This window comes from Arachis ipaensis, chromosome B3 (assembly GCF_059453495.1).
Source record: "Arachis ipaensis isolate K30076 ecotype BB chromosome B3, ASM5945349v1, whole genome shotgun sequence".
In the NCBI taxonomy this organism is placed as follows: domain Eukaryota; kingdom Viridiplantae; phylum Streptophyta; class Magnoliopsida; order Fabales; family Fabaceae; genus Arachis; species Arachis ipaensis.
In genome coordinates, this window is record NC_142438.1 from 11,025,291 (window position 1) to 11,041,752 (window position 16,462).

Genomic DNA, 16,462 nt, shown 5'->3' on the forward strand with positions numbered 1-16,462 from the left:
TGTTCATCATCACCAACGAGAGAGAGAGAGAGAGAGAGAGAGATTGCTTAGTGAAAATGGAACTGAAATTGAAAACTGTTAGCAGTGTTGTTAAGCATCCAAAATCCAAATTTGTAATGATTATAGTGATTTCGCTCCTTGGTGGGTCCCAAAACGACAACCAGAGTAATAATCTATTGTAATTATTTATTAATTTTGTTAAAAGGAGTGTTAGGGGCAATAACTTTTGTGATTTGTAACTATCAAATAGTCATTAATGATAATTTTAATGGTATGAGATTGATGTAAAATTTCATCCAATAGTTTATTTTTCTTTGCTGATTACTGGTTAGAATTTGATAAAATTACTGGTTTCTAAACTTTTCCTTTTGTTAATTCATCCCTAAATACTAAGAGAAATAATAATTAAATTAAAGGTTAAGAACACGTCTCAAAATTAGAATTAATAATAATATTTATTTTTTTTAATAAATATATTAAAAAAAAAATTTTATATATTTTTAATAAAAACTTATAAATTAATAATTTTAATATATATTTTTAAAATTAATTATATTAGGTATATATTAAAATTAATTATCAAAATCAGTTATCAATATAAATATAAATATATGTTAGAATATAAATATATATTAAAAATAAATTAAATTATATATATTTATATATAAATATATTAATAATTAATTTTAGTGTTAGAATATTTTTTTTTGTTTTAAAACATGTGATCTAAATTTTTTGAGGTAAAACAAATTAAAAGTAGTCACCAAAAAAAAACAAATTAAAAGTTGGCAGACTTGGCACTCACCGGATTTGTATCACATCTTTGAAATTGATGAAGTTTGTCTTTAACGCTTGATGGTTCTGATTCAGCATTCATTTCATGCTAATCCTAGTCATAGGCAATGAAAGATCATTTAAAATGATTTTAAAACATATACAAATTTTATGTTTTTAATAAATCTTTTATAAATAAAATAAAAAAATCAACAACTTTTACTAACAATAATAGTATTAAATTATTGAGAGAGTTTTAAATGTGTCAAAAATACGGATGTTTCAGTTAAAATAACTGTTGATCTAAATTATAAAAAATATATATAATATATATTAATTAAAATTAATGATTAAAACAACTGAAATACCGATATTTCTAGTACACTAAAAATCTTTCCTAAACTATTATTAATATATATACACTTAAGACATGTTATGTTATTTGTTATTATTATTAGTTTGTAGCCATGGACAGTATCCTAGGCCGGCACCCTCGGCTGATATGAGTCCATCTAGTGTGTGTTACCATTGCCTAAGAATAAAATAGATTTATTTATACGGATTGTTCATGAATCACATGAAGTGTAGCAGTGTAGATATTTATAAAACTTTTGACTTTATGATAATTTAATTATTTACTTACTCACTTGACCTTTTTCAGAGAAAGTAGGAATTGCGTACGCAAGGATTCAGCCATGTCTAAGTGGAGGTGGACCGCAATGGAGAAGGCGGGTGTGTCCTAATTCCTAAAGCGATAACGATAAGTGCTATGACCCACAATTTACATCAGCTGTTGTTAATTGTTGAATAAGTGAATCAACACTAACATTTTATTTGTTTTTTATTTCTAACTTTTAAATTGAACATAATCCCTTATACAATAAAAAATTATAACTCAATTTAAATACTCATGATAAATTATATCTTGCCTTTAATTGTTATTCATTTGTAGTTTCTAATAACGAAATTAATGACCATAAGTCCATAATTATTAATTCAATAACCAAATCGCCATAGCATCGGCTAAAACTTAAAAAAAGCTTAAAAAAATAGATGGCCAAAATTAATTTTTTTTATCTTTAAAATTTAGTAAAATTTTTTAAAATATTCTTAAGTTTTATTTTGTTTCAATTTTATTCCAAAAAAATTTTATTTGCATCGAATATATCTCTGATAACTAAATTTTCAAAAATTGTAAAGCCAATCCAACAAAAATACATGAAAATTATACTTGATTTACTTGTATTAAAGGTTGTTCTTATAAAATTGTTGTTAAATTGGTTCTATATTTTTTGAAAAATTAGCGGCTAGGATATAGTTGATGCAAATAAAAAACTTCTAAGACAAAATTAAAACAAAATAAAATTTAAGGGTATTTTTAAAACTTTTACCAAATTTCAAGAACAAAAAATATACTTTACCCAAAATAGATTTATGAATAATGAGATTATATATAATAAATACAAGATACAACATATATATAAAAAGAGTAAAGTATCGTTTTTATCCCTAACGTTTAGGGTAAGTCTCAAAGTTGTCTCCAACGTTTAAATCGTTCTATTTAAGCCCCTAATGTTTCAAAATTGACTCAATGTTGTTCTGCTGTTAGAGATTTGTTAACTGAATTGACGGCAGGACAAAATTGAGACGATTTTGAAACGTTATGGACTTAAATAGGATGAAAACGATACATAGAAATAAATTTTAATTTTATCTTTCAATAATATCAATTTTTTACGGTACATAGTTATTCAATTATTTTTTAATTACATCTAAGTAATTTACACTTAATCACATTACTTTTATTCTAAATAACTTTATTTTTTTATAATTTTACTCTTAAAGATTTTATTTATCATAAAATATTTGTAGAATGACTAGTACATAAACTTGTGAAAAAAAAATGATATAAATACAATAAAATAATGTGATTCTTGTCATTCTTCAAACATTTCATTATGAGTAAAATTATAAAAAAATTAAATTTATTTAGAATGAAAGTAATGTGATTAAGTATAATTTACTTAGATGTGATTAAAAAATAATTGAATAACTATGTACCGTAAAAGATTGATATTATTGAATGATAAAATTAAAATTTATTTGTGTATCATTTTTTCTAATGTTTTCGTCTTAAGTTCCTAACATTTCAAAATCGTCTCAATTTTGTCCCCTCCCTCCCCCGTCAATTCTGTTAATATATCTCTAATGGCAGAACAACATTGAGTCAATTTTAAAACGTTAGAGACTTAAATAAGACGATTTAAACATTAAGAATAATTTTGGAACTTACCCCAAATGTTGAGAACAAATAGGAATGATAAACTATTTTATCATAGTAAATCCTTATTGGTTTCTAACTATTTTATATATTATTGTCTAATAAAAATTCTACAAAATATGTCACGTCAGTCGTCAAAAGACACATAGCAGAACCTGAGTAGAGGAGAAAAAACATGTCAACAAAATGAGTTAATAGTCTTGTTAACGTTAGAGGGATAAATAGGAGTGATAAACGAATTAGTTTATCCAGCTAAAAATTCGCTATTTGGCAGCCCGGCTTATCTCGCTCCTTCTAATAGTAGATTGGCAGGCCAAACTCGCCTTTTTTTTTTTTTTAACTATTAAATATTATATATATATAATTTCATAAATATTTTAATAAATTTATAATTTTTAAAGACAAATAAATTATAACTTCTAAATTCACAAACACTAAAATATTTATATTTCTAAATATCTAATAAACATAATTATTAACCAAATTTTTTGAAGCAAAATCATAGTATGGCGGGAAAGTCCGCCCCGCTCCGCCGAAATCCGCCAAAACCAATGGGTTAGACGGTGCGAGTTAAGCGGACTTTTTTATTATAGCAGTCTAAAATTTCTAATTCGACTCGCCTTTTTTAGTGAGTTATGCAGGCCGGCCCAATAAATTTTGGCTCATTTGCCATCCCTTGTAACAGGTTAACATGCGGGTCAACATCCAAAACGGGGTCGCAATACGGGTCATCGGCACGTGCTTTAATGAGGACCGATGATTTGAAATTATATCGAATGGTAGAGATGCTGTACGATGAGAAATGTTAATCTTCAAATGGATCCAATAGAGGAAAACGAATATGAAGATGAGATGGAAGCAACCGGCTTTGTTAGACTCGAAACAACGAGACGAGTACAATAATGTGGTTATTTGTGCAAAAAGACATCGAAAAGATGACCGAAAAAGGTAAAAAAAATCGCGAATGAAGATGTAGTGGGTGGCTTGACAACGACAGCACCTTCAAACAGCACCTGCGGAGGGTGGAGTTGGTCGCGTTCAACTCAAAACTATGGTACGATCGATGATGGATAAAAATATTGGCAACTAATTTAAAATGTGACTGGAAGAAGCATGGCTTAGAGGCAGATATGGAGCTTCTGGCAGCACGTCCAACAAAGTATGATAGTGAGGTTTGATATGTGAAACTCAGAACGTCATGAAGAATCAAAATATGTGGTCTATGACAAAAGATATTGTCAAAGAGGTGATCAAAAAAAGGAAAGAAAAAGACAACAGAAAAAAAATTGCTTTCATTCCAGAGATAAAAAACAACTCGAGAAACTTAACGAGGATAACATGACCCTAATACTATGTTAGAATTCAAGAAAGGATACTAAAAAAATAATTTTTTTTATGTTGAAATTATATGTAATGAATATAAGATACAACATATATATATATAGAGAGAGAAATTACCATCATAAATATTTACTAGCTAACTACTAACTCCCAACTAAGTTACACAGCATATATTTTTATAGTTTTATAAATTATTATCTACATTTTATATTTATAAAATTTGTATACCTCTTAAATATTTGCGTACTTGAGCATTATAATGTTATATCCTACTTAGTATCAGCTCATCAATCTCACCTACAACTATTAAAGAGTTTCTAACAAAGAACTCTTTTATTAGTTTTATAACTTAGAGTTATCACTTCAATTTGATTACGTTGTTATGGTAAATTTTAGAAGGTTAGATTTAACGGTATTTGTATAGTTTTTTAGAATATTTGAAAATGTTCTAGATAGTTTCGGAACGTTCTAGAATGTCCAAGAAGGTCCCGAAATATCCTAAAAAATTCTAGAAGACTCTGGAAGGTCATAGAATATTCTAGAAGAATGTGGATGTATATATGAGTATGAAGAGTAGTATAGAAGAATCTAAAAGTATTTAGAAAATTGTGGTAGGATAGATACTTGTACTGAAGGTTCTAGATGATCAATCTGGACTGTTAATTACATTTAATTCTAACCATCCATTGAGGAGGTGGATGGCTATAAATAGGAGTGAGAGTAAGATTTTAGTGTGTGTGAGTCAATTATAAACAAACACTTGAGTAATAAAGAGTCTTTCCACCAAAGCTTCATTTCTCTTGTGTTCTCTTGTGTTCTTAGCTTTCTTGTTAAGTATTGAGGGTTAGGCTGACTTGGTCTTAGCTCAAGAGGTTGTGTAACATCCCAACTTTTTGAATCAAGTCATTTTTTTTATAACTAATTAATTAATTAAAATGGTAATGATTTAAGATTTGAATTTAAAATTAAACATATGAAAACACTAGTGGTAGTAAATCTCTAACCGACAATAAACAACCTTTTAAAATATAGTCATAATTAATTCTACATTTATTAGATTTGAATGATATTTAGTTATATGAAAAGATAAGAATACTAGCTCTATTCCTTAAATTCAGTATAAAATCAAATTCAAATTAAATTAGGTAGATAAATCTGTTACAAGTTCATAGTAGAAAATCGCACTCTTATCAGCCAGCCTGATATACTAACAATATTTTGGGAATATCTCAAGATTTGGTTATCCGATTGACTTCTTTTAAGATTTGTTTTAAAGCTAATTCAATTCTCTATAAATTTGTCTCTAATAGTTATTTCCAAATTCCAAATGTAGAAAACATTATAGGGTTCACAAAGTGACAATTCAGATTGAATATTTCACCTAAATACCTCCTAACAAAATCTGCACATACCTAAGAGCTATTTGATCCTTCCTTTCTCAATCTATTCTCTTTTTCTATACAAAACATTCTAGTATACACAAAGTCTAGCCATAAAACAAGTCTCTCTTTACCAACAAACCGCATCTATTTGCATCAGAATACCTAGTGAAACTTCACTTGAGGTAGGGATTTTATGCTAATTTTTATGTCATATATAGATGTTAGCATTATATGTCATGATATAATGTCTCTTTCCTTCATACGCATTATGCATTATAATAAAAAAATCTTATGTGCATAAAGAATTGAGGGAATGATCCTTCGGTAAGGGAAGGTGACCCCCAAAGACAAGATAATCGAGATGATCCTTCGGTAAGGGAAGGTGATCGGCAAACTTTTGGGAATCTTCGGTAAGGGAAGGAGACTCTCATCAATTTTATATAATAAGATATCTTTGTTGATATAACTCTTTTCTTGTGTATGTCTAAATAACCTTGATTGTAAATTAAACTGAGAGAATGATCCTTCGGTAAGGGAAGGTGAACCCAAAGACAAGATATCGATATGATCCTTCGATAAGGGAAGGTGATCGCCAAAACATTTGGGATAAGAACCTTCGGTAAGGGAAGAGGACTCCCACCTTTTATACCGGTTTGAGCTCAATACCTTCCATAAAAGCTACGAGAAAAAGTAATGAAAAGTGCAATGAAAAGTGTGATCATGATTGTTCTTCTTTTATTTATTTTTTTTCATTTATGATTATGTTTATTATTGCATTCAAAGATCCTTCTTTTTTCCAAAGTTCCTTTTTGTATGATGTATGATATTGTTTAAGATTTTTATTTTATTCAGATCTATCCTGTTTGACTTATCTATGGCAATGTTACTATTTTTCTCTTATTTATTATTTATTTTGTCTTGCTTTATGGCCTATGAGAACATCATACCAAGGTTTATGAGTTTACCTTTATATGTTTTAACGCTATAGGTATTTTGTATGCATCACATATGTCATAACATAAGTAAATGAGAAGCATCTAAAAGTCACACCACTCTGACTAACAAGGACTTTTGAAAATAATAATTGAACAACATTGCATTATCACTGTTTTTATTTTAAAACTCGGAGTGGCTGGAGATGGATACGATGACACCATATAGATAAACTATTGAGAATCTTTTGTTTCTCACCCCTCTCTCCGTACCATCTTACACTGCTCAGTTGAGGTGAAAAGACAAGTGCGCTATTAGGAGCGAGTTATCAAGAACGTAGATACGAAACATTAAGTGTTTATCTTAAGAAGGAAGAATAGGCGATTGTTTCAGTCATATTTAAACAAATTGAGAGAATTAGGATTTCCTATATGTCTTGTTTTATCCTTATTGACTGATTGCAATTGTAACTATGATGTTTCCTTTTTTATTTGGTATGAGTAAAGCTTGTCATTGTTGTGCCTTCATAGTTTAGCACACCGATTTTTCATGTTAGTATTTTCAAATCCAATTATATTTTTCAACTAGTAACTATTCTAATAAAAACTAATTATTCAATATTTTTATCTATAAATTATTTTATATAAATATTTCACATTTGTTTTAAAAGAAAATTTTTGCAAGGTTTTGAATATCAACTACTAAATATAATCCAAATAAAGCTTAACTCAATTTAAAAGTATTAGGGTGTTACAGGTTGAGTAAGTCCGAGTGCTGGCACGGTAGTGTTGGAGTGTGTCCAAGGTCCTGAAAATTTGGTATCAAAGCCTGGTTCGAGAGGGAGCACAAGTAGTTTGTGGGTATGACTTATAGTGTAACTATGGAGCATGTTGAGTCTCAAAGGGGAAGGGATACCATTCCTTTTTAATTGGAAAGCAAGAAGGTGTGCTCTTCAAGTGAGCCTATAGGTAAGAACTCTAACTTCTTAGAAAAGAGAGTTTCTATGTTGGAGAATGTTCTATCCTCTATGGATGAGCGCTTCCAAATGATAAAATATGACAAGGAGACCCTCGAGACTCATGTGTTAGGAGAACTAGATGCTTTTAAAGAAAGCATGCTCCAAATCAAAGAGAAACTTGAGAATTCCTTGAAGCTATTTGAGGAAGTTCAAGGAGGCAAAATCTCGACCGACCATTATAAGAGAGACGACAAAGATTGATCTCCCAAAGCTAAAGGAGTTCAAGGGTGTGAGGGACGCTCGAGAGGTGGAGAACTTCCTATGGCAAATGGAGAGGTACTTTAAAGGCCAAGGGGTGGTCAAAGAAGTAATAAAGGTACACACTATAGCTCTCTACTTTTCTGATAATGCTACTTTGTGGTGGAGGAGAATGTGCGTAGATATAAAAAATTGTACTTGCAACATAGCCACATAAAAAGATTTCAAAAGAGAGTTGAAAAGACAATTCTTCCCTGAGAATGTGGTCTATGAAGCAAGAAATGAGTTGAGGGAGTTGAAGCACAAGAGTACAATTAGCGACTATGTAAAGGAGTTCACTACTCTTACACTTTAAATCCCCAACTTAGCATCAGAGGATGCATTGTTCTTCTTCATTGATGGACTCCAACCTTGGGCAAAGCAATAACTATAAAGAAGGAATGTTAAGGATGTCAATGAGGTCATCGTGGTGGCTGAATCACTCACTGAGTATCATAGGGGAGACTCTAAACCCAAGTCTTCCTCCAAACATAGTTCTACTAAAGGTGGGGGAGACAAGGGAAAGAGTTTCTCAACAAAAAAAAAAAAGAGTACGAGAAAAAGAAGAAGGATTTTGTGCCCAAAGGAAGATGCTTTGTGTGCAAGGGACCACATCAAATGAAGAATTGTCCCAAGCTAGGGACTCTGGCATCTATCACTGAGGAACGAGAGGCTCAAACTCAAGTAAATGAGTGTGTTGGATCTATCCAACTCATAAATGCTGTGAAGGACAAAGAAGCAAGCACTGGATAAAAGAAAAGCTTGATGTATGTCAAGGCCTTTATCAATAAAAAATCCGCCATGGCTATGATCGACACAGGTGCTACACATAACTTCATCACGCCTGATAAAGCAAAGAGGCTTGGGTTGAAGATCACCGAAAAGAATGGCTGGTTCAAACCCGTGAATACCAAGGGTGAACCTCTTAAGGGAGTAGCAAAATGGGTTGAGATGACTCTTGGTTCTTGGAAGAGTCTTGTGGATTTCTCAATAGCACCCATGGACGATTTCAAAATAGTCATCAGGCTCGATTTGCAAAGAAAGGTAAATATAATACCTATGCCATACTACGACATAGTATGCGTCATGGAGAAAGGGTCTCCATGCATGGTCCCTACAGTCTCTAAAGTTGGAGGACCACCGATGCTCTCTGCTATACAACTCAAGAAAGGGTTCAAGAAGAGAGAGATTACATATTTGGCTCTATTGCAAGAGGAGTCAATATCTGAAAGAGAAGACGTTCCTCCCGAAATCAAAGAAGTCCTTGAAGAAAATAAGGACGTGATGCCTCCTGAGTTGCCAAAATAACTACCACCTAAGAGGAAGGTGGACCACAAGATTGAATTGGAGTCAGGAGTAAAGCCGCCTGCCTCAACATCTTATAGGATGGCACCGCCAGAACTTGAGGAGTTGAAGAAGCAACTCAAGGATTTGCTAGATGTTGGGTTCATCTGTCCATCAAAGGTATCGTATGGCGCACCGGTCTTTTTCCAAAAGAAACATGATGGTTTGTTGAGACTATGTATCGACTATCGAGTACTTAACAAGGTAACCATCAAGAACAAATAACCTATTCCTTTGATAGCCGATTTGTTTGATCAACTTGGTAGAGCCAAGTGGTTCTCAAAGCTGGATTTGAGGTCAGGATATCACCAAGTGAAGATTGCTGATGGTGATGAGCCTAAGACCATGTGTGTCACGAGGTATGGATCGCATAAGTGGTTGGTGATGCCTTTTGGCTTGACTAATGCTCCTGTGACCTTCTATACCTTGATGAATTAGATCTTTCAACCTTACCTTGATTGGTTTGTAGAGGTCTACTTGGATGATATTGCTGTCTATAGCAATACTTTGGAGGAACATGTAGAACACTTACGAATCGTGTTTAAGATCTTTCGAGAGAATAACCTATATATGAGAAGGAAAAGTGTTCTTTTGCAAGGGATAAAGTCCATTTCTTGGGACACATCATTAAAGATGGAACTCTCTGCATGGATCAAGGAAAGGTGAATTGAGGTCATTCCTTTGATTGGCTAATTACTATCGGAGGTTTATCAAGGGATACTCCGCCAAGGCTACACCATTAACTGATATTCTCAAAAAAAATCACTCTTGGGAATGGTCAAAGGAGTGTCAAAAGGCCTTTGATGAGTTGAAGGCTGCTATCACAGAAGGACCAATACTAGCACTATCCGACTACTAAAAGGTGTTTGAAGTCCACATTGATGCTTCTGACTACGCTATTGGATGGGTTCTGATGCAAGAAGGACATCCTATTGCCTTTGAGAGTCACAAGTTGAATGATACAGATAGGCGATACACTGTCAAAGAGAAGGAGATGACCGCGGTAGTGCATTGTTTGAGAACTTGGCATCACTAATTGCTTAGTTCACACTTCATCGTCAAGACAGATAATGTAGCTACAAGCTACTTCCAAACTCAGAAAAAGTTAAGCCCCAAACAAATTAGGTACAAGTCAGGCAAGACTAATGTAGTAGCAGATGCGCTAAGCCGCAAGGCTGAGTTGGCATCCATTTCTATGGTCGAAAGAGATATTGTGCATACCATCAAAGAAGGATTGCATCATGATCCATTAGCCAAGAAGTTGGTAGAGTTAGCTAGAGAAGGTAAGACCAAAAGATTTTGGCTAGAAGACGACCTTCTCTACATCAAAAGAAGAAGACTATACGTCCCTAAATGAGAAAATCTAAGAAGAAAGTTAGTGAGAGAATACCACGACACCAAGTGGGCTAGTCATCAAGGTCAGCGAAGGACCTTGGCACTCATTGAATCTTCTTATTATTGGCCTCAAACGAGAGATGAAGTGGAGAGCTATGTTAAGACTTGTCTTGTGTGCCAACAAGATAAGATTGAAAACAAGACACCAAGTGGGTTGTTGGAACCTCTGCCTCATCAGAGCGACCGTAAAAAAGTGTCTTGCTAGATTTCATCTATGCCTTACCGAAGTCCGAGGGATTTGGATCTATTATTGTGGTAGTGGATCAATTTTCAAAGTATGCTACTTTTATTCCTGCCCCTACTGACTGCATTGCAGAAGAAGCAGCACGACTATTCTTCAAGAATGTGGTGAAGTACTGGGGATTGCCTAAGAGCATCATTAGTGATCGAGATTCACGCTTCACAGGACGACTATGGACAGAGTTGTTCAAACTCCTTGGGTCGGAGCTTCATTTTTCAAAAGCTTCCATCCCCAAACCGATGGGCAGACTGAAAGAGTGAATGCCTTACTCGAATGTTACTTGAGGCATTTCGTAAGTGCTAATCAAAAGGATTGGACAAAACTCCTAGACATTGCTCAATTCTCATACAATCTGCAAAGGAGTGAGTCTACATGGAAGAGTCCGTTCGAGATTATGACTGGACAACAGCCGCTTACACCTCACTCTCTTTCTTCTTCTTACTCGGGGAAGAGCCCTGGAGCTTATCATATGATTAAGTCATAGGAAGAACAAGCAGATGTCACTTGTTTTTACCTCGACAAAGCTGCAAAGATGATGAAGAAATTGGTAGATAAGAAGAAGAGGCATGCAAACTATCAAGTGGGAAACAAAAGTAATGATTAAACTTCTTACACAACAATTCAAAACCTTTCGCAAGGTTCATAAGGGATTAATCTGCAAATACGAAGGGCCATTTGAGATCATTGGACGTGTTGGAGAGATTGTTTACAAAGTATAGCTTCCTCCCTCTATGAAGATCTACCCGGTCTTTTCATGTGAGTATGCTTAAACCATATCATGAAGACCAAGATGAACCGAGTAGAGGTGACTTGAGTCGTGCTCCGCCTGTGGTGATTAGATCATTTGATAAAGAAATCGAAGAGATCTTAGCTAATCGCGTCGTGCGATGAAGAGGAATACCACCAAGTATCCAATACTTGATCAAGTGGAAAGGGCTCCCGATATCCGAAGCTAGTTGGGAAGCTCGTGAAGATCTGTGGCAATTTCAAGAACACCTAGAGTGCTATCATGAACAGAATGCGACGAGGACGTCTGCGCATTAGGTGGGGAGAATGTCACAGTAAATTTTAGAAGGTTAGATTTAACAGTGTTTGTATAGTTTTCTGGAGTATTTGAGAATGCTTTAGATGATTCTAGGACGTTCTAGAATGTCCTAGAATGTCCCGGAATACCCTAGAAAGTTCTAGAAGACTCTGGAAGGTCATAAAGTATTCTAGAAAAGTGTAGATATATATAGGAGTACGAAGAATAGTATGGAAGAATCTAGAAGTATTTAAAAGTTTTGGTAGGATAGATATTTGTACTGAAGGTTCTAGATGATCAATCTGGACTGTTAATTAGATTTAATCCTAACCACCCATTGAAGAGGTGGATGGCTATAAATCTGAGTAACAGTAAGAGTTTGGTGTGTGTGAGTTAATTGTAACAAACTCTTGAGTAATAAAAAGTCTTTTTACCAAAGTTTTGTTTCTCTTGTGTTCTCTTGTATTATTAATTTTCTTGTTAAGTATTGAGGGTTAGACTAACTTGGTCTTAACTCAAGAGGTTGAGTAAGTTCAAGTACTGACACGGTAGTTATAATGTGTCCAAGGCCGTAACAATAAAATTTGGGACAATAAACTACATTCTCGACAAATTATACGTCAAAAAATATTACTAACACTAAAATAAAATATATTTAAAATATTCGAAATAAAATGAAATAAATATAATGACGTGGATAAACTTAAAACTCAATTTAAACATTTAAGACTAAAATACAAATATCTTATTTTATTCAATTTAAAGTTAAAATTATGCTTTTCTTTGTTAATAATTCTTCAATCAGGGAAGAGATGTTCTCCGGATTAAAAGTCTTGTACTCAAACTAGAACTAGAAGGAGGAAAAAATCTTAGATTATTTAAGGTCATTCTCACTCATTCTTGCTAATTGCTATTGATGTATTATCAAATTTCTTAATATTTTAAGCAAACATAAAAATTTTAAATAGCTACTAATAAATTAGTATTTATAAAAATATGTATTTGGCATAAAAAAAAATTTCATTATACTATTACAAATAAATTTGAATTTTAAGTTGATTGTTAATTATTTAGTTAAAAAAATATGCATCAATATGTATAAATATACACAAATTAATCGGGCATTTTTCTATATGTACGTATCAAACAGGGCCTAAATCGAAGTGCAGCTATCAGATGGTGTTCTAGCTTCTTAGAGTGATATTAATACTCCAATTCTGCAACCTCTTTCTATTCCTAACCGTTTCTGGTTTTTCCAAGCTTTTGCAATTCGAGGTATTTGACGAAGCTTCTTAACTCACTTTAGTTCATTCTTCTTTGTTTTGTTCTGGTCAATGAAAAAAACTGCATAAACTTGATGATATTTGTTGTGCTTTAATAGGTACACGATAGTGTTAATTTTTTGTTAATTGCAAAAGGCTTAGAATTCAGAAGCTGTATATACATGTGTGGATGTTTTTTGTTAGTATTGTCTTGCAAATCGATCATTGCCAAGAAGCCAAAGATGGGTATTGCACATGAGGTGTTTGATAAAATGTGTGTTAAGGCATGTAAACTTTTCTTTTACCGGTTCATTTGCAGATTTTTGAGGTGTGAGTTTTAATGTGGACTGTGAATTTTTCCAATATAGTTTCTAATTCTGATTGGCAATGTTTTAGGATAAAATGTGGTTGATTATTTGGTTGTTAACTTGTCAATTGTCATGTCTTTTGTAATTTGAAAAAATTTTGTTTGGTGCAAATGACACTGTTCTTTTGTGTTAATGTTGGTTTGGTCTTAAAAGTTTTAATGTTTGTATGGCTGATTCCCTTGGTTTTATGGTTGAAAAGTTTCAAATTTGAGAAAATAAAAATGCTAATTGTGAGTTCAGTTTAGATTGTGGCAGCCATATTATGAGAATGCATCTGGTTAAAGTTTCACTTTATACTCATTAATATTTTATGTCGGTTTAGTTGTTTTTTACTTGGTTTTGTAGTCATGTTATATTGTTTTGTAATTTTGTTTCTAAGTTATATTATTGATCATTGATAATTTTATATTTTGAAAAAAGGAAAATATTTTTCTGTAATGAGATTGATTTTACGAGTAGTAGGATTAGAGGATTATAGTGAAAGTAGAATCATATTGAGGAAATTTGGTAGAGAAAAGGGAGATAAATCAGATAGAAGAGATGTAATCGGGGAGGAGAGTCCTAAGAAATTTTACAAATTCCAAACTAAGTGTTGCAATACCTATACTCATTACAGTTTCTCCTTTACAAGACTGTTGACTCTTGATTAGCAGCACAATAAATCTTTTCTCATGTTGTATGTTTATGCTTTGATGTTATTGTATAGGGCTCGATTGTGAAAGGGTCATTGGTTATGCAACTATTAGATTATTGATAACTGAATATTACAGTCAGAGAGTATGGTAAATCAGCCACAAGCAACAAGTTCTGCCACACCGGTCCTGAATACTGAGGATCAAGTAGCAAGTGCCTCTTCTACTGTGAACTTGATAGATTCATTGCAGAAACAATATCTCAAAATCAAAGAGAATGCAGAAACCTACCCTTATGTATGGGCTTCCTATATTGTTGTATATGGTGGCTTTGGTATATGGACTGCATATAGATGGAAAAAGCTTCGAAAAACCGAAGACAGAGTAAAGAATCTTCAAGAGAAACTACGAAAGCTTGTTGAAACTGAAGAATCTGCTATTTCTACTTCTACCAAAGTGGTTGAAAAGGGTTCTACATCTTCTGAAACGCCTTCCAAGTAGCCTACAGTTTCAATATTCCTTGCCCAAGGCCAAGTAGACTGGTCTTTTGAGCCTCAATATCACTTTCTTTACCATAATGGTGGCTGGGACTGACATTTCATGTTGCTTCTCTAAGCAACTGATTACATTGATATTTTTAGAAATTGTTTAAAGTTTAAACTTCAAGTTTGATAACTTTCCTTCCAAAGAAAGTTCTGTGATAGTTTTACAGAGGTGTTCCAATGTTTTTAGACTTGGGAAAATATTTATTTTAAGAAAGAAATATTAATCCATGATACATAAAACTAATGCAAAAGTAACTGTATTGTCACTAAGAGCATAAAACTTCAAGTTTAAATTCTATTCCATCACAATATTGGAAAAAAAAAAATAGGTAAAAAAGTGTCCTCACTCCTAAGGCAAAAAGCATTGGTTAAGATTATGAAAGGGGAAAATTTTTGTTTTTCAAATAAATTAAATGCATTAAAAATTTTAAAAATTAATATTTAATTTATATTTTTTTATCAAAAATATTTAAAAAATTAATATCACAAAGTTAATATTTAGTCTCTTATGGTAAAGACTAAAGACTCTAAAAAGACATAAATTAAGGAAATGACAAAAAATTGTTGAAGTTACAGAAAGACAGTTTACAATATTTTCTTTAGCTGTAAAAATGGTAATAATAGAAGTGAGTAATGACATTTTTTGTTTACATTTTCTTCTCCAGCTTGACATATATGCTTTCTTATCATAACCTGTGGTATATCCACTCCTTAAATAGTTATCTAAATGCTATCATGAAAATTTGGATTAAGTATCTAACTTGTTTATCACTTGTAGAAACATATTTCTTTTATTATTTTTCACTTTTCAAATTTTTTAAAAATATTTTGTCATTTTAATTTTTAAAAATAACTATATTACATGTATACAAAAAATCATCTGTCAAATTAATTATTTGTATAAACTATAAAATATATATTAAAATATAAAATATGTATTAAAAATAAATTATATTATTTATAATAATTAATTTAGTGACTAATTTTTTATTGTATATAATATTTTTGTTTTAAAAATAATTTAATTAACACCTAAATTTTTCCGAATAGTGAGGTAGTGACTTACTCATCTTTGTCTCTGTCTTAACAACTAAACATGTTTTTTTTCCCTCATCTCTCTTTATATTAATCTTAAAAATAATATCCAAATAGAATTCGTCAGTACAGCAATCAAATGCTTGGATCTCTGTTCTCTACTATTTTGACACAAAATAAAACACAGCATCAGCCATACAGCGGGTACACATCTACAATATATTAGCAACCAAAAATTGATTTAAACTTTTCTTATTTGTTTTTTTGTAAGGGAATAATTCTTTTTAGATCAAATTGACTCTCCAATCCAATGATTTTTAAGTTAGATCCTTCGGTCTCACGAAATTTTATTCTCCATAAATTTTCAAGAATATTTTTTGAATAGATTATTTTTTTTCATTATTTTCAATCAAATTTTTAAATATATATATATATATATTAGACATATAAATTTTTAATAATTTCTTTAAAATATAAAAAAAAGACCAATTTATCCGACAAAAAGTGACTAAAAAAATTCTATAGAATAGGAATTTATTTGAGATGCACCATTTTTATTTAGTGACTTAATAAATTAATTCCGTTGCCGGGAATCGAACCCGGGTCTCCTGGGTGAAAGCCAGACATCCTAACCGCTGGACGACAACGGA

The 16,462-nt window shown here is 32.0% G+C and overlaps 1 protein-coding gene and 1 non-coding gene across 4 annotated transcripts; one reads left to right on the top strand and one right to left on the bottom strand.

Moving 5' to 3' along the window:
- Positions 1 to 12,835: 12,835 nt before the first annotated feature.
- Positions 12,836 to 14,943, top strand: LOC110269947 (uncharacterized). Of its 3 annotated transcripts, XM_088509581.1 has the most exons (3): positions 12,836 to 12,853; positions 13,121 to 13,245; positions 14,307 to 14,943. In XM_088509581.1, the coding sequence occupies exon 3, from the start codon at positions 14,380 to 14,382 to the stop codon at positions 14,731 to 14,733; it is 354 nt and encodes a 117-aa protein (XP_088365707.1). In that variant the 5' UTR covers positions 12,836 to 12,853; positions 13,121 to 13,245; positions 14,307 to 14,379; the 3' UTR covers positions 14,734 to 14,943. The 3 variants fall into 3 exon arrangements, with proteins under 3 accessions (XP_088365707.1, XP_088365708.1, XP_088365706.1); XM_088509582.1 differs by lacking the exon at positions 12,836 to 12,853 and having other exon boundaries at positions 13,045 to 13,245; positions 14,371 to 14,943; XM_088509580.1 differs by lacking the exon at positions 12,836 to 12,853 and having other exon boundaries at positions 13,050 to 13,245.
- Positions 14,944 to 16,390: 1,447 nt separating this feature from the next.
- On the bottom strand, positions 16,391 to 16,462 carry TRNAE-UUC (transfer RNA glutamic acid (anticodon UUC)). The gene has a single exon. It is a non-coding gene; the product is annotated as a tRNA-Glu (tRNA).